We start from the raw sequence: 19,464 nt of genomic DNA on the forward strand, positions 1-19,464 counted from the left end.
CTCACAAGAATAGGGGAGGTTCCCTTATCCTTGTGAGCAAGCCTGAAGTGGTGAAATGTGTCAATGAAGATTGGTTTGCGGGTGGAGACATTGTTCTGTTCATTCATCTAATAGATTATTAAAAAATACTTTAAAAGGAGCTACGTGGAGTGTGGCTGATACTCCCTTATATTTTCAAAGCAGAATGGAGACACACTATAATGGCCAGTGCCCTAGATTTCCATGTACAAATGAGGCCAAGCTTGAGTGGAGCTATGGATTTGTGTGTGTTTCTGTCAGCAGAAAAAAGTTATTTCTTCTGTCCTGTCATACAAACCCCTTGGCAGGTAAAACCACTCCAATTTATGTAGTTTATCTTTGTATTTAACTGTGTGCCTGGAGTTCAGCTTTAATAGCAGTGATTTCACTGCTAACTCTTAATTGGGTAGTTTCTTGATGAGAACTAATTTTCTCCACGGGTAGATCAACATAATCTCAAGGTAACCCACCATAAGCCCTACCACTTTCCTTCTCCTTTTTCTGTCTTATCTTGATGTCCCTCCCCATTTTAAAATAAGGTATGACACTCTTCCTGAATACCTAATACGTACCTGAGGATATTTAGTAAAAATTGTCACTTTGCACGTGGCATAAGTGGAAAATTATATGTATTTTTTTCATGTGTTGGAAATGGGAAAAATGCCAATAAACATTGCACAGAAGACTTGGGAACATTTTTTATTATTGTAGTATGCATCATAGAATTCTAGCTCGGCTCTGACAGAGGAGCTTGCTACAATATTTGGGGAAATATTTAATGGATTCTTAGTTCTCTCAAGGCAAAAATCAAACATTAATTTGCTTTATTTCTTGGAGACGGTGTCTTTTAATTTATTGCCCAAGCCAGTGAATAGGTTCCTAAAAAGAAAAAGAAAAAAAAAAGAAACAAATGATTCATTATAAAATAAAATCAGTATTTGTAACCTTGATATGTTATTACCCTTTCTACATTTGCAAAATGCCTATTACCAGTGAGATTCACATATGCAGTACATACAAAAAAAAATGCCGGCACCATGATAAAAAAATTATAAAATACAAACAAGTCCATTTTTTTTTTGCCTTTTTTCTGCATCATTGGTTTGTGTGTATAACATTTAAAATTATTTTTCTTGTTTGCATTCCACAGTCAGCTTCAAGCAGGCATTACCTGTCATTACCTGACATTACCATTGCCTTTAAATTGGCCCCAAAATGACCCTCCAAAATCCACAACCTTTTAAATTACTCTTCTTGTTTGCATTCCATTGTTACATAGTTAATCAGATTCAAAAAAGTCATACAATCTCATATACACAATCCTATACCCACAGTTGATCCCCAGAGGAAGGTGATGGGGAAAAGGGAACAGCCATTTTAGTTATAAACAAAAAAATATTTTATATAAAATATTTTTGTAATGAAGCTGATTGTCTAACATCTTGCATTTCTTGTATCTGAGACCACCAGTTTCACTCCAGTTGCCCAGCCCTTCATTTGCAAAATTTCTATCTCAAGTCTTTGAAGATCTGTTTAACTAACGAACCTTGGAAGTGACTTGTCTATGTGAATGACCATCCGCATATCAAAGAATGTCACCGAAGACTCAAATGGGACTTCAAAAGAATTTAGTTGGCTAGGTGCCATCCACTTTAGAATGTATAAATTTCAATATAAAATCCTTAGTCAGTAGAGCAACCAATTTTGTGAAGTAATACTCTGTATTGCTTGTTGCTCTCCCTGCATGCTTGTAAAATGCATTTTTCTTTTAATTTCGGCTTCAGCAGTCAATGTTACTGAAACCTTGAGTTTTGGGGTTTCCCTATCAATGGCAAAAAACCCCAGCAAAGTATTTTCCAATTTGCTACAGCAGAGGAAAAAAATCCTTTCTAATCCCAAGAGAGGTAATCGGATATTCCCTGGATCAATTTTGCCTAAAAATGTTAGTACCCAGTTATATTATGTACATTTAGGAAAGAATCCACGCCATTTTTAAAGCAATCCACTGAGATGGCCAGAACCACCTCTGGAGGGAGTCTATTCCACATTTACACAGCTCTTACTGTGAAGAATCCTTTCTTGTATTTGGAGATAAAATCTCTTTTCCTCTAGACTTAAAGAGTGCCCCCTTGTCTTCTGTGATGACCTTAAAGTGAATAACTCAAAACCAAGTTCACAATATGGACCCAGTCCACAGTCATCTTTAAGCAGACATTACCTGTACCTGCCTTTAAATTGGCCCAAAGGGACCCTCCGAAATCTCCAACTATGTCCACAAATCTTTAGCTTCCCTCCAAACCAGAAAGGTAGCATCCCTACTTGCATCAAGGCACTTATATATTGTCTGCCTAATCACCAGCATTGCATTTTGGAGTTCCTGAGAAAATGGAGCAATTCATGATGGAGGGAGAGGCGGACCTCCTTTTACAGATAGGATTGGCAGCAAGGATGGCAAATGTCATTATAATGGGGGACTTTAATTATCCAGATATAGACTGGGCAGAAGGAACTGCGCATTCAGCCAAGGCTCGGCAGTTCCTAAATGTTTTGCAGGACAATTTCATGGGTCAGATGGTGAATGCACCGACAAGAAACAATGCGGTACTTGACCTACTGATTACCAACAATACAGACCTGCTTACGGATATAGAAATACGGGGCAACTTAGGAAACAGTGACCATAGGTCAATTAGTTTCAGTATTAATCATAGTAATAGGAAACACAAGGGTAATATAAGAACACTGAATTTAAAAAGAGCCAATTTCCCAAAACTGCGCTCGCTGCTAGAAAATATCAAATGGGATAGAACCCTGGGAACAAAGAACACGGAGGAAAAATGGGAGTGCTTCAAGAGCATACTAAACAAAGGGATTGGCCAGTGCATTCCAAAGGGAAATACATTTAAAAGAGCAAAACTAAACCCTGGGTGGCTAAACTCCAACATAAAAATGCATATTAATACTAAAGAAAAGGCCTTCAAAAAATACAAGGCTGAGGGGTCATTGGCAGCATTCAAGCATTACAAAGAGCGTAATAAGAAATGTAAAGAACACAAGAAACATATAGCAGAAGAGAGTAAAAAGAACCCCAAAAAATTCTTTAAGTATATAAACAGTAAGAAACCGAGGCCAGAACACATTGGCCCCATAAAAGATGACAAAGGAAATATGGCCACAGAGAACAGGGAAAAGGCGGAAGTGTTAAATAATTTCTTCTCTTCAGTCTTCACAAAAGAATCGGGGGGCTACACTAACCCAGCTTGTAAGGCCAAACTAAATAACACACCTCAGGAAGTACCGCCATGGCTAACAGAAGATAGACTTAGAACTAAACTACAGAAACTCAACATAAATAAATCACCGGGACCAGATGGCTTGCACCCGAGGGTTCTTAAAGAGCTCAGTCAGGTGATTGCCAGACCATTATTCTTGATCTTTAAGGATAGTTTACAGACAGGTATGGTGCCAGCTGATTGGAAAAAAGCCAACGTGGTATCAATATTTAAAAAAGGGCAGAGATATATCCCGGGTAACTATAGGCCGGTCAGCCTAACATCAGTAGTCTGCAAGATTTTGGAGGGGATGTTAAGGAACCACATACAAGACTTTAGTAATGAAAACTGTATTATTAGTAGTAATCAGCATGGATTCATGAAAAATCGTTCTTGCCAAACCAATCTATTAACCTTCTATGATGAAGTGAGCTGCCACCTTGATAAAGGTAAGCCTGTGGATGTGGTGTATCTGGACTTTGCAAAGGCCTTTGACACCATTCCCCACAAACGCTTACTGTTCAAACTAAGGAAGGTAGGTATGGACCATAAGGTGAGTACCTGGATAGAGAACTGGCTCCAGGGGAGAGTCCAGAGGGTGGTGATTAATGGGGAGCACTCGGATTGGGTGGGTGTGGAAAGTGGGGTCCCCCAGGGTTCTGTTCTGGGACCAATCCTGTTTAATTTATTCATAAATGTTCTAGAGGAGGGGATATCTAGTACAATCTCAGTATTTGTGGATGATTCTAAACTAAGCATGCCAATATCTTCTATGCAGGATGTGGAAACCTTACAAGCGGACCTGAACAAAATAATGGGGTGGGCAACTACATGGCAGATGAGGTTTAATGTTGAAAAATGTAAAGTAATGCACTCGGGTGCCAGAAACCAGAAAGCAAGCTACTCACTAGGGGTGGAACCTCTGGGTGAGTCTAGGATGGAAAAGGACCTGGGGGTACTGGTAGACAACAGACTTGGCAGTGGCATGCAATGCCAAGCCGCTGCAAGCAAAGCCAACAGAATACTGGGATGCATAAAAAAGGGGATTCACTCCAGAAATAAAGAGATTATTCTCCCTCTCTACAAGACTCTGGTCTGGCTACATCTGGAGTATGCTGTCCGGTTCTGGGCACCGGTCCTCAGGAAGGATGTGCAGGAACTGGAGAGAGTCCAGAGAAGGGCAACAAAAAATAATTAGGGGAATGGAGGACATCAGCTATGAGGAAAGACTACAAACACTGGACTTATTCTCTCTCGAGAAGAGACGATTGAGGGGGGATATGATATCAATGTACAAATACTGTACTGGCGACCTAGCATAAGGAACAAACTATTCAGAGAAAGGGAATACAATAAGACACGTGGCCACTCACTAAAACTAGAGGAAAGGCGGTTTAACCTTAAAATACGTAGGGGGATCTTTACTGTAAGAGCAGTAACGATGTGGAATTCTCTTCCACAAGCAGTCGTATCAGCAGGGAGCATCGATCGTTTCAAAAAACTGTTAGATGGGCATCTTAAAGACCACAACATAGAGGGGTATGCAATGTGCGGTTAACAGCAAACACACACACACATACATCATAGGTTGAACTGGATGGACGGATGTCTTTTTTTCAACCTCCCTAACTATGTAACTATGTAACATTTAAAGAATCATTGGAAATCTAAATCCAGGTTCAGGGAATTTCCTGGGTACATGCAAGAAATGTAAAGGTACATCAATACATTAGAGCTGCCTTTCTCAACCAGGGTTCCTCCAGAGATTCCTGGGGATTCCCAAAAAAAAGAGCAATTTTTGCCTTTGAGTTGGATAACCACTGACACCAATTATCTTTTAGTTATCTGTAAATGCTCTACGTTTGCAAGATGCATTTGATGCAGCATGCATTTGATGCACCCATGTGCATCTCACAAGGGCAGTTCGTTCACATGTGGTATGGGAAACACAAATGGATCAAGCCTTTGCCGCACTATGTTCTGGTGTGAAAGGGCCCTTGATCGAACCTTCAGCACAAGAAGATTTATTTATATAGATCTATACATATTCTTGTTAATTGTAATTGTTTTATAACATTATATGGATGCATATTTATCTTTGTTCACTAGATGGAGTTTGTAGTGCATATGGATGGCCATTCCAGGGGATGGGTGACTGAACAGGCCCCCAGGGCACTTCCAATAGGGGCAATGGATTTGGAACAATTGTGTCCCGATTTGGGGTCGCCTGTTTTTGGCTGCCCCATTTGCCTCCTCCCAGGAGGTTATCCTCTCAAACATGGTGCCCCATCACTTCTGGGGCAATGTTGTTGAGAAGCCGGACAAGAGGCTTCTTTGCATGCCTTGGTTCGACCTACCTGTGGGCAGACTTTCCAACATGGAACCGGATGTCCGTAGCGCATTCGCGTGACATCATATCCAGTTGCCATTGCGCATGTGCGGCGGCCTTTTGGATGCCAGCGCCTTCACTGGCGCCATTGGTTGCTGTTGCAGGTGTGATGCACCTGTAATAGGCTGAGTTCAAAGTGGATCTTAGGCTGAGGATTAGGCAAAGATGTGGTCAGGCAGGCCGGCTGAAATCTAGATGCGAGGTACAATGTTGGGGTCCGGGAGAGTAGTAGGGAGGCAGGCAGAGGTCAAGACACGAATGGGCAGCAAGGTGCAAAATCGTCAGGCAGAAGAATGATCAGGAAACAGGCAGGAGTCACGGTGTAAATCCAGCACATAACACAGAGGCAGCTCATACAGGAACTAACCCAAATCAACAGGCCCAGGAATCACAGGAAGCGTCTGGTATTTAAAGCCTGAAGTAGTTGCAGATCTTCTACAGCTGGTTGGCAGGTGGAGCTAAAGTGTACATAAGGAGAGTTGCACAGTACAAAAAAGTTGCAGCAGAAACCAAGACCTTCCAGAGGCTGAATGGCTAGGCCTGTGGACTTCCACACCAGAGACCTAGGTTCAAACCCTGAACCAGAGCTGATCTGACAGGACAGGTACATGACAACAGGTGGGGAGGTATATAAAAGGACCCCCAGAGTGCCAGTTTTTTTGCAGTGGCCTGCTTGGTGAGACTCAAGGTGGAGGGGTATCTGTTACATAGTAATAAACAGAAGTGTTCAATTTATAAAATATCTTCAGAATTTGCTATCCTCTGGCAACCCTCTCTTAGCGGTCTTGTCCACTTTGCTTTACTCTCTCTGGCCTAGATCTGGCATTTTGGTAGGTTAATTCCTAATGTCCTGGTCTTCCATGTATCATGGCAGATAAATTAGTTTTTTTATTCAAAGTTCATTGTTTCTTTTTTCTGCATAGACTTTACTGAGAATCTAGTATCCCTCTCTGCGGTTTCACTGATATCTCCATTTGAGCATCCTCCTGATATGCAGTACACCAAAAAATTACTGTTTGCACAGTTAGGGAAGAGGCCCTCATAATGATAACCATCAGGTCACATGAATTTTTCGGAAATTAAAAATCAATGTGTTGTAAATATTGATGTGGGAACCTACCTCCCTTTACGGTAGTTATTTTTGTGACTAATATATTGCTTTCTAATTTCAAAGCGATTATGTATGCGGTACTCACAAAAGTCTCCTGAAGAAGCCACAGGCTGGCGAAACATGTTGAGCGGGAGTTACTTAATTCGTACCTTAACCGTATGACTATTGTGCTAGGTTTTTATATGTGGAAAACAGTTTTTAACCACTTCCGGACCGCCCGCCACAGTTTTACATCGGTACTTTGACGTTGAATACCGGTGATATGGCAGCAGATAGCTGCCATAACCCTGGTATTTTCTTCCACGGCCGGCGGTCCTCTTTCACATAAAAGTGGTCCCAGCAGCAGATTCACCGCGAGATCACTTTTATGGGTGGCGGGAGAGGTGCCCCTCCCGTCGCTTCCCGGTCATTTTCCCTGCTTACCGGAGCCGTCAGTAGCGGGGAAAAACGATCCGGTCCATCCATGTCCCAGGCAGGAAATAAAATGAGGGTAAAATAAATAAGGTGTTAGGTAAAATAAACAAGAAAAAAAAATTTAAAGCGCCCCGTCCCTCCAAGCATGCGCGCAGAAGCCAACACATACGCAGGGTGCGCCCACATTTGTAAACGGTGTTCAAACCACACATGTGAGAAATTGCCATGATCATTAGAGCTAGAGCAATAATTCTAGTCCAAGATGTCCTCTGTTACTCTAAACTGATAACCTGTAGAAATTTTTAAAGCGTCGCCTATAGAGATTTTTAATTACCAATGTTTGTCGCTATTCCATGAGCGTGCGCAATTTTGAAGCATGACATGTTGGATATCTATTTACTCGGCGTCTTTCACATTATAGAAAATAATTGGGATCTGTGTACCTGCAAACCTATCCTGTTCTCTGTGATTGCCATAACTGTTTTTTCATTGTGATTGCATGATAAATAATCACTCATAGTGGTTACCAAACAAAGAGGAATTTCACTTCCCCATCTTACAATTTTTTTTTTACCTACTTAGCTGTACTTCTGGGTTGGGGTCCACAAAAAAATGTACCTAACACAAAGCTGTCATGCTGTCTCAGCATCATCTTCTCATGTGACATCATCAGGAAGCCAGCTTTCCCTTCCAAGTTTTTTGAGCCCGGTGCCCTGATGACTCAAGGAGGCACAAATGCAGTAGCCTGTTGAGATATGCGACATCGGTATTCCAGGAGGCTTCATTGACATCATTCTCAAGTAGGAAGTACTGGTTCTGCAGGAGAGCCCTTTCACCACAGCCCCCCCCTCCCCCCCCAAAAAAAAATCATGGTGTTCAATTGTGTATTGAGTGGGTAAAAAAATTTTTTTGTTAATTTGTGGGAAAGGGTGAAGGTCCTTTTTAGGCCTCTGGGTTCCCCAGTGCATGCCTCTAACCTACCATCAATGTCAGCAGAGTGCTGACTCTTTATAGACTGACTTAGTTCCTATGGGCGGCAGTTTCCCTAAACACAGACAAAGGAAAGGGTTTGATACCTTGCATTGGTGCCACTCTCTTTGGCACTTTGAAAAGCACCCTTGAAGACTTCTTGAGCTGTATTTACAATTCCTTTCATTGACGATGCAAAAGAATCCATCATACCTTTCATTGCTGACCCTTGTAATTGAGCAGAGCTGGGCCCTGGAATATAAGAAATGATAATTAACCAGCATTATTGGAGTTCTCATTTAAAATAAATAGATATGATTTAAAATCATAAAAAAAGCCTGTTAAAGGCGGACTGCAGTCATAACTTCAGGCTACATAATCAGATTTCTTGTTTGAAATACAAGATAAAACCTGGTTGTTTGTTAAGAGCAAATAATTCACTTTTTAAAAATGTTTTAAAAATCAAAAGATTGAAGATGAAAAAAAAAACTGTCTACAATGCAACATAGCAACTAGGGATGAGCTTCGAGTTCGAGTTGAAGGTAAGTTCGACTCAAACATCGCCAATTCGACCGTTCGTCGAATGACGAACAAATGTGCTTCTTCGCGGTAAATTCAAATTTCCCATAATGCACTCCCATAATGCACTCCCATAGTGCAGTGCGTTATGTGATATGCCAAAGCATGCACCCTGACCTCATGCTTTGGCCAATCAAATGATCTCTGCCATGATTGGACTAAAGGCAGGTTGCCTTTAGCCAATCATGGCTCAGGGGCCAAGTACACTCCCCACACTACATAAAGGCTGCTCTCGCAGCCACAGCGTGTGATTGTGCGGGCGAGGAGACAGGGAGAGGAACGTGTTTGAGGCAGGGAGAGAATCGTTTCTTTGCAGTTTGTCAGACAGTGCAGTGAGACATTCCTAGCAGTGTAGGGAGAGGAACGTGTTTGGGGCAGGGAGAGAATTGTTTTTTTGCAGTTTGTCAGACAGTGCAGTGAGACATTCCTAGCAGTGTAGGGAGGGAGAGAGATTTTTGCTTTTTACAAGTTCAGAGATCAGATAGTGAAGTATATTCAGTAGTGCATACCATACACCATATTCCATACATAGATCTCTATCTTTATATAGGGCTATCGATTAAATCATATCAGGTCATTGCGTATTTTATCGGTCACTTGCGTATACCGGTGTAAAATAGAAAAGGTCCTGATGCGCTACCAATTAAGTATTTTATGAGGATCCACAAGATAAAAAAGGTATGAATAAAAAAAGTGAGGGGGGGGAACCACGCAGTGGTGGTGCAGAATAAAGCTGCCAATTATAGTAGTGTCACCACATACGATTCATGTATATATAATTGTTAATAAAATCAGCACTAAATTCAAATTGTGGAACATAAATGAATGCAATCAAGATGTAAAAAATATTGTGCAAATAATTCAGTGAATAGTGAAATATAAATGAATACAATCAAGATATAAAAAAATATATATCAATAAGGTGCTTTAGTGCAAAAAAGACATGATTAAAATTAAATCACATGATGAGCCATATCCATAAAGTGCTGGTGAAAAGTTAGATGTGGAATAAAATATATAAATCCCACTAGATAACTAAAACATATAATATACAGAATGTCCACAAGGTGCTGACATGAAATTGCATAAATAGTGAATCAATAAAAATAAATATTAGGCCCCATGCACACGGGGTGTTTTTAACGCCGCTGTAAGTAGCGTCAGGCGTTTTCTTTTTGCAGCCTAAAAACGCACCTCCATGTTATTCTATGGCCTCATGCACACACAGACGTTTTTGAGCTGTAAGTGGCCTAGGCGTTTTTAAGCTGCAACAAGAACCCAGGACCTGCGCGTTCTGAGGACCAGCGTTGGGTCCCATGCACACGGGGCGTTAGAAAAAACATGCGTCAAAGTTAGTTCTGACGCCGGAAAAAGCAGCTGTAAAAACGTGCTTTCAGTAGCTTTTTCCATTGGCGTTATTGCACGTTTTGCCACGTTGCTTTTAGCAGCGTTTTTTTCTGCCTCCATTCAAAATCAATGGTTCCCTATGGGAGCCTATTGATTTGAATGGAAGTCGCACCGCAAGTCGGATCCGACTTGCGGGGCGACTTGCGCTGTGAGAATCTTGAGGGGGAACTCCACGCCAAAATGGGAAAAAAACGGCGTGGGGGTCCCCCCCCAGGTTCCAAAACAGTCCCTTCGGGTCTGGTATGGAATTTGAGGGTAGCGCCACGCCAAAAAAACAGCATGGGGTCCCCCCCAAAATCCATACCAGACCCTTATCCGAGCATGCAGCCCGGCAGGCCAGGAAAGGGGAAGGGGACGAGCGAGCGGCCCCACCCCCCCTGGACCACACCTGGCCACATGCCCTCAACATGGGGGGGTGTTGGTGCTTTGGGGCAGGGGGGGCTCTTCACCCCCCACCTCAAAGCACCTTGCCCCCATGTTGATAAGAACAAGGGCCTCATCCCCACAACCCTGGCCGGTGGTTGTGGGGGTCTGCGGGCAGGGGGCTCATTGGAATCTGGAAGCCCCCTTTAACAAGAGGGGCCCCCCAGATCCCGGACTCCCTCCCTATGTGAATGGATAGGGGTACACTGTACCCCTACCCATTCACCCCATAAAAGGCAGTGTGTGTGTAAATAACGACAGGAGACGTTTTGAAAAGTTTATTAAAAATCTTCATCCGGTCTTCTCCACTCCGGTCTTCTCCACTCTGCTCTTCTGATCTTCTCCTCTCCGCTCTTCTGCTGTCCAATCTTCTGCTCTTTTGCTGTCCAATCTTCTGCTCTTTTGCTCTTGGCTCTTCTCTTCTTCTTCCTCTGGTCCTCCTCCGACGATGTCTCCGGTGATTATGCCGGTCTCCGGTCTCTGCAGCTTGTTATATAGCCATTAGGGGCATGGCCTCTAGACGACGTTATCTGTGACATAAGGGGGCGGGGTCTCCCGATGACGTCACTGAGCAGCCACGCCCCTAATGGCTATATAACAAGCTGCAGAGACCGGAGACCGGCATAATCACCGGAGACATCGTCGGAGGAGGACCAGAGGAAGAAGAAGAGAAGAGCAACGAGCAAAAGAGCAGAAGAGCGGACAGCAAAAGAGCAGAAGATTGGACAGCAGAAGAGCGGAGAGGAGAAGATCAGAAGAGCAGAGCAGAGTGGAGAAGAGCAGAGTGGAGAAGACCGGAGTGGAGAAGACCGGATGAAGATTTTTAATAAACTTTTCAAAACGTCTCCTGTCGTTATTTACACACACTGCCTTTTATGGGGTGAATGGGTAGGGGTACAGTGTACCCCTACCCATTCACATAGGGAGGGAGTCCGGGATCTGGGGGGCCCCCCTTGTTAAAGGGGGCTTCCAGATTCCGATGAGCCCCCTGCCCGCAGACCCCCACAACCACCGGCCAGGGTTGTGGGGATGAGGCCCTCATCCTCATCAACATGAGGGCAAGGTGCTTTGAGGTGGGGGGTGTAGAGCCCCCCCCTGCCCCAAAGCACTAACCCCCCCCCATGTTGAGAGCATGTGGCCTGGTGTGGTCCAGGCGGGGTGGGGCCGCTCGCTCGTCCTCTGACACCCACGCTCACAGTAGCTTGCCTTCCAACACAGCTGCCAAAGCGGCCCATTCTACAGGCTCCTTCTCCAAAGCTACTCCTTCTGTCGCCCCACCATCATGCACGGAGGAGTCACCTGAACTATTCGATCATAGTGTCAGTGACATGCTGCTGGAGGATGCGCAGCAATCTGAAAGCTGTGATGTTGGTATAACATGATGTTGGGAATAACATGAGCCTAGATAGAGGGGGTGACAATGACAGAGAAGAAACCAGCAGTTATGTTCCCACAGCTGAAGCATACTGCCAAGCTTGCTCCAGTGACGAGGAGGGAGGGGGATGATGAGGTCACTGACTGTACTTGGGTGCCTGACAGGATAGAGGAGGAGAAGGAGGAGGAGGAGCAGGGGGAAAATGAGAAGGAAGCAAAACTCCTACAAGGCAATATGTTTTGCAGGGGCCGCCATAGGAGTAGCCAACCTATTGCGTCACAGCACAGAGCTCCACAGGTGCAGGGTGCTGCAAATTCCCTGCGGACTCCAAAAAGTTCTTTAGTGTGGGCTTTTTTCAGCACATGTGCAGTAGACCACAGCATTGCTGTTTGGAACATCTGTCTGAAGTGGATCAAGCGTGGCCAGAACACCAGCTGCTTGGGCACCACATGCTTGACAAGGCATATGACGACCTGCCATGCAGTCCATTGGCAACAGCACCTGAAAGAGCCACCAGATCAAAACAAGCATACATCACCTTGCTCCTCATCTATGATCTCTAACCCTACTATACCTCATGCCTTCTCAAATACCAGCATTGAGAGGAATGATGGTATAGCAATGAGTGCCACAGAGACTTGTACCTAATCTGCTAGCAGTACACTATCACTTGATTTGAGCAGCAGGCAAATTTCACTACCCCAGTTGCTGAACCGTAAAAAGAAATACTGCCCCAGCCATCCACATGCTCAGCGTCTTAATGCTAGCTTGGCCAAATTGCTAGCATTACAATTTCTGCCTTTTCATCTGGTAGACTCTGCTCCCTTTCGCAAATTTGTGGAATGTGCTGCACCACAGTGGCAGGTCCCAAAAAGGCATTTATTTTCGCATAAGGCCATTCCGGCTCTCTACCATCATGTAGAAGGTAGTGTTTTGGCTTCGTTGGACAGAGTAGTCAGCAGGAAGGTGCACATTACTGCTGACTCTTGGTCCACCAGGCATGGACAGGGATGTTACATTTCGTTCACGGCGCTCTGGGTAACTCTGCTGGTAGCTGGGAAGGATGCAGGACAGGGTTCGGTGTTGCAGCTTGTTTTTCCACCACGCCTCCAAAAAGCTGGTGCTGGTTCTGCCACATCTGGCTACTCCACCACCACCTCCTCCTACTCCTCCATGTCCTCTTCTGCTCAATTGTCCTCTGAAGCAGCAGTGCGTAAGCGTTCAAGGGGCTACGCAAGCAGTCAGGCTAAAAGATGCCATGTCGTGCTTCAGTTGGTCTGTCTAGGGGATAGGAGTCACACCAGTGCTGAGATTCTGTCAGCTCTGCAGGGGAAGGCTCAGAGATGGTTGATGCCACGACAGCTTGAGCCAGGAATGGTTGTATGCGACAATGGCACCAACCTTCTACTTGCCCTCCGACAGGGACAATTGACACATGTTCCATGCTTGGCACATGTTCTGAATCTGGTGGTGCAGCATTTCTTGAGCAGATACCCCAGGCTTCCAAGATCTCCTGAGGCAGGCCATAAAGGTCTGTAGCCATTTCTGCCTTTTGTACAATGCCAGTGCTCGCTTATCTGTCATTCAACGGGAATTCAACCTGCCCACCAACCGCCTCATCTGTGACATGCCCACCAGGTGGAACTCAACATTGGCAATGCTGCAGCAGAAGGCCATCAATGAGTACCTGTGTGAGTATGGCACAAGGACAGGGTCAGGGGAGCTTGGCTTTTTTTCGCCATGCCAGTGGCTTTTGATAAAGGATGCATGTACTGTTCTGGCACCATTTGAGGAAGCCACAAGGATGGTGAGCCAGGACGATGCATGCATCAGTGACACTATCCCTCTAGTCTGCCTGCTGGAGCACCACTGCGTGGAATCATGGACAGGGAACTTGAGGCAGAACAGTGGGAGGAAGAGGAGGACTTCCTTTCCTCACAAGACCCCCTTTATGCAGATATAATTCCTACAGGGCCACAAAACAAACAGTAGGAAGAGGAGGAGGAGGATTTTGGCACCATGGATGTAGAGGAAGAGGATAGCATATAGCAGTCTACAAGGGATGGTTTTGATTCCCCAGAAACCACAGGAGTTGTACATGGTTGGGGAGAGGCTGCTCCTGCTGACAATGTCATCCTTAGTGACCCAGAGGACTCAGAAGCTCATGCCTCCTCCAACTTATGTTGCATGGGCTTCCTGATTCTGCAAAGCCTGTGAAAGGACCCGAGGATTCGTGCTATCAAGGAGAGGAATAATTACTGGTTGGCAACCCTTCTTGATCCACGTTACAAGGGTAAAGTTGCAGAGCTCAACCTGCCTTCGCAGAGGGAGCAGAGAATGAAACATCTTGAGGAGGCCTTGAAAATAAAATTGTGATTTACCTTTCCAGAGACTGGGAGGTCCACATTCTCTGGATGTGTTTCTGAGGCATCGTTCAGTCAAAGGAGGAGCGGTGGAGAAGGCGGCCGGCTGACCGATGCCTTTAAACAGTTCTTTAGTCCTCAGCAGCACCCAGGGCTGTTAGGTTTAAGCAACCATCGGCAGTGTCTCCATCATATGGTGCATGATTATGTAGGTGCAAGAGCAGACTTGGAGACCTTTCCAGCTGAGCATCCACTGGGTTACTGGGTCTTGAGGATGGACCACTGGCCAGAACTTGCTCAGTATGCAATGGAGCTACTGGCCTGTCCTGCTTCCAGCGTGCTTTCCGAATGGACGTTCAGTGCTGCTGGAGGTTTTGTGACAGACAAAAGAGTGTGTCTGTCCACAGACTCTGTTGACCAGCTGACTTTTATCAAAATGATCCTGTCCTGTCCTGGATCAACAAGAGCTATCAAGCCCCTGATGCTGATGTAACTGATTGAATTTTCTAGGAGTCTGCCATCCCTTGAAGACTGCATATGCTGCCTATCCTATTCCTCTACCTTAAGTCTGCTAGCTTCCAACAATGTTTTTGGTTTAGGTCGCTACCAACCCCCAAGGCCTAATTTTTCTACACTTGTATGACAGGTGCATACAATTTAAATGTTGTATGTAATTTTTAACAGCAGGCCCTGTCCCTGCTAACTGTGAGGGGTTACGGTGTTCAGGCACCACCAACACCAAAGGCCCAATTTTTTGCACCTGTATGACAAGTACATGCAATTTCAAATTTGTATGGAATTCTTAAAAGCAGGTCCCGTTACTGCGCCCAGCAAGAGTAACTGTGAGGGCTTGGTTATGGTGTTCAGGCACTACCAACAGCAAAGGCCCACTTTTTGGCACCTGTATGGCAAGTACATGCGATTTCAAATTTGTATGGAATTCTTACCAGCAGGTCCCATTCCTGCGCGCAGCAAGAGTAAATGTTAGGGTTTGGTTACAGTGTTCAGGCACTACCAACGGCCCAATTTTTGGCACCTGTATAGTAAATGCAATTTTAAATTTGTATGGAATTCTTACCAGCAGGTCCCATTCCTGTGCCCAGCAAGAGTAACTGTGAGGGGTTGGTTACGGTGTTCAGGCACCACCAACAGCAAAGGCCCAATTTTTGGCACATGTATAGTACATGCAATTTCAAATTTGTATGTAATTCTTACCAGCAGGTTCCATTCCTGTGCACAGCAAGAGTAACGGTCAGTGCTTGGTTACAGTGTTCAGGCACCACCAACACCAAAGGCCCAATTTTTGGCACCTGTATAGTACATTCAATTTCAAATTTGTATGGAATTCTTACCAGCAGGTCCCATTCTTGCGCCCAGCAAGAGTAACTGTGAGGGGTTGGTTACCGTGTTCAGGCACCACCAACAGCAAAGGCCCAATTTTTGGCACCTGTATAGTACATGCAATTTCAAATTTGTATGGAAATCTTACCAGCAGGTATCCTTCCTGCGCCCAGCAAGAGTAACTGTGAGGGGTTACGGTGTTCAAGCACCACCAACAGCAAAGGCCCAATTTTTGACACCTGTATGACAAGTACATGCGATCTCCAATTTGTATGGAATTCTTACCAGCAGGTATCGTTCTTTTGTGCCCAGGAAGAGTAACTGCGAGGGGTTGCGGTGTTCAGGCACCACCAACAACCAAGGCCTATTTTCAGTTTCAGTTCCTGCCGATACTAACCTTCCAGGTCCCCATCACTCCAGCCAGTTTGCATAGCCGCCATCCAACCTTGGCCAGGTCAGATGACAACACAGCGCCCCCACTAGATCATTGATAAGAACACATACAACACTTGATCTTTGCCCATTTCAAATTGGTATGGAATTTTTACCAGCAGGGCCCGTTCCTGCACCCAGCAAGAGTAACTGTTAGGGGTTGCGGTGTTCAGGCTCCACCAACACCCAAGGCCCAATTTTTCTGCACCTGTATGACAACTGACAAGAACATGCGATTTCAAATTTGTATGGATTTTTTAGCAGCAGGGCCCTTTCCTGTGCCTAGCAAGAGTAACTGTGAGGGGTTACGGTGTTCAAGCACCACCAACAACCAAGGCCCAATTATTATGCACCTGTGTGACAAGTACATTTGATTTGAAATTTGTATGTATATTTGTATATGACATTTTTTGCTTTAGAAATGTTATTATTGCTGCAGCAGGCTACATACATCGTAGCCCCATAGACTTCAAAGGGGTTCGTTTGTTCAAACAAACTTTTCCTCTGTTCGCGGTGTTCTGGTGTTAACCGAGTGTTCGGCTCATCACTATACAATTTATACTTATTAGATTCAATTTGTAATATGCCTTCCATGAGCCTTGGTTCACACATATGCGGTGCTGAAGACGCAGCGATCCCTGCACGTTTCACACACAGCATTGCAATCGCATTGTTTGTGTTCCAATGCCAGTGTCAATACAAAGTTAACGACACCCTAAAAGCATTGCAAACGCAGTACAGTTTTCCAGCACCGAAGTGTATTGTACAAAACGACCATGTGATGCAGTTGAGGGGTGGCTCTGAAAAGAGGCCTGCACTTCTTTGACATTAGGTGGTGCAATTTAAGCCCATTCAAAATAAATAGGCTTAAATCACACCACACTGAAACATATGTGTGAAGGTGGTGCGGTTCCTATGTGATTTAAAGTGTGAACCGGGGATAATACAACTGTATGAGGTCAATTACAAAATCTGGCATACCTGCTAACAGAGAGAGAGCAATAATCACCACAGAGATTGCAAGGATTAGCTTCATCTTCACCACTGCTAGAGATTACGTCTGGAAAGAAAGAGAAGAGGGTCTTCATGCAAATACTATGCAGAGTCACAAGCATAATTAAAGTACATTGAAACCTTAAAAAGCTGATTTTTTGGTAGATGTAATAAACATGAAGTCCAGGGGACCTGTATGTGAAATGAAACTGCAGCAGTGAAATATATGTTTCACTCCCTCACCAGGCAGGGCTCAACTGTGTTGTAGAGCTGTGTAGATCTAAAGATTGAATGGACAGAAATACAAATCCTTTGGCAGGTAAACCAGTTTCTATATATATTTTTTATATGTGCATGTATCTGTTTTCCTGGAATTCAGCTTTAATATACTACCTGTAAATTATCTATGCACTAGCCAATGTAGCACCCTCCCCTAGTTAGGATGTTAGGCTAAATGACAGATGGAGCTGTGTCTGTGCTGGGCAGCCTCTGTACTAGCAAGAGAGACCTGGGTATGATCTCAGCGGCCCCTCTGGCAGTGAACGCTACACCAGGAAACTTGTTGCATAGGGAAAATACAAGCTGCTATTGATGTACAATTTTGGAAAATGCCAGTTATTCAGCTGTCATGTGGACCCTATGGGCCGGAACAAGGGGTGGGCAGGAGGGAGGATGCCCTGGGCATTATGCTATCATGGGAGGTGGGGTGGCACCCCAAGGAGCTTGGGGGGAGGATAGTTGTGTTAGAGGGGGGATTTGGGGGCGGCAGGATTCCCTCAGAGCCCTGTGCCGTGAACGGCGACTCCTGCGCGCATGTGCGGGAGTGATGGCCGAACATGTCAGCCGTCCTGTCGCTGTGTGGGTGGCACTGTGGGGGCTTTGTTCTAAGGTAAGTATTTCATAATGAGCTAGTATGCGATGCAGGTTTTTTTTTCTAATTTCTTTGTGCAGTGTTTACTTCCTCTTTAATCTCTCTTTTTTTTTTTAAAGAGAATAAATTCAGTTTCTCTTATCTATCCTCATGAATGAGCTCTTCCATGCCTCTTATTCTTAGCAAGGGCATAACTTTACATTTATCAACATTAAACCTCATTTGCTACATAGTTGCCCAATGAAACAGTGCATTGAGGTTGGCTTGTAAATTTGAGACATCCTGTAAGGAAATTATTCCACTGCAAAACTTGGTGTCATCTGCAAAGGCTGAAATTGTACTTTTAATCCCAGACTAGTGTTGAGCGAACACGGACTGTATTATTCGCGTTCGTACCTAATAATTGGATTTTTGTTACCCGAACACAGACCCGAAAACTTTACTGTATGTTCGGGTTTAAAATCTGTGTTCGGTCATTTTATTTCCGGGTTTGTATGTGTTGGCGCGCTTTTAATGGCGGGCTTTCAACAGCCAATCAACAAGCGTTTAACTGGTGTGCCTTAAGCCATCCCAGCCATGCCTACAAATGTATTAGTAGCTGTGATTGGCCATCTGAAGCATGTGACCAAGTCTTTATAAGTTTGAGACCGAGCGCCGCTGCGTCATTCTGCTGTAGTTTAGGGAGAGAGCACACATCATACGTGCTGGCTGCTGATTAGGGACAGACAGTCATAAATTATATTGTGTCCGAAAAGAATTCAGAATCAGGGACAGGTCGGAGTGCTGCAGGCAGTGCGAGTTGTTAGGGCATTTTAGGGTGAGGCTGGAGATAGGCAGGGTCAGTGTTCTACAATCGATTTTGCTGTGTGGGGGGTTTGCCGTGCCGGCAGTGACCGATCTTATCGATCATTTTAGGGCGAGGCTGGAGATAGGCAGGGTCAGTGGTCCACATTGATTTTGCTGTGTGTGGGGTGGTGTGAACACAGTCTTTTTGCCCGCTGAGGAGGAGGGAGAAAAAATCTTTTTTATCAGTCAGTTGTGTGCAGCGTTTTTTCTTCAGTGCTGCTGACTGTGATAATACACTGCTGTGTTCACATGTGCTATTATTGAAGGATTTCAAAATTTATACACTTTTTTCTATTCCATTATTCAATATACACCCTTTTGGGTTAAAAAAATTAAATTGTGGCATAGTCTGTACTAATCTATTTAAAAATTACAAACTTAAAAGGGGAATTTTCTTTTTTTTTTTCCCTCCATAGCCTGCAGCAGAGCTGACTGATATAAGACACTGCTGTTCACATGTGCTATTGAAAAATCACCAATTTTATATCATATTTTCTATTCCGCTATTCAATCTACACCTTTGGGGTAAAAACAATTAAATTGCGGGATAGTCTGTATCGGTACGTGTGAGATAAACCTTCCAAATTTTGGGGGCGCATCTTCCACCGCTGAGGATTGCAGGGTGCTTCAGTTTACTTCCTGTTCGGACCTCCTCCTACTC

General features: G+C 44.4%; 1 protein-coding gene and 1 long non-coding RNA gene across 2 annotated transcripts in view; both read right to left on the reverse strand.

The window, feature by feature from the left end:
- APOC1 (apolipoprotein C1) overlaps nucleotides 1-17,180 on the reverse strand; it is a 51,292-nt gene extending 34,112 nt beyond the window's left edge. Inside the window, exon 1 of the mRNA XM_082273897.1 lies at nucleotides 17,075-17,180. Coding sequence (XP_082130023.1) covers nucleotides 17,075-17,129 — 55 coding nt within the window. The 5' untranslated portion in view covers nucleotides 17,130-17,180. The remainder of the gene's footprint in view (nucleotides 1-17,074) is intronic.
- LOC309568233 lies at nucleotides 705-8,422 on the reverse strand. The gene is made up of 2 exons (XR_014226016.1): nucleotides 8,281-8,422; nucleotides 705-897 (listed from the first exon to the last, which is right to left on the reverse strand). It is a non-coding gene; the product is annotated as an uncharacterized lncRNA (long non-coding RNA).
- Nucleotides 17,181-19,464: the final 2,284 nt, after the last annotated feature.

Source organism: Pelophylax lessonae (assembly GCF_965119305.1).
Source record: "Pelophylax lessonae genome assembly, chromosome: 12".
Classification (NCBI taxonomy): domain Eukaryota; kingdom Metazoa; phylum Chordata; class Amphibia; order Anura; family Ranidae; genus Pelophylax; species Pelophylax lessonae.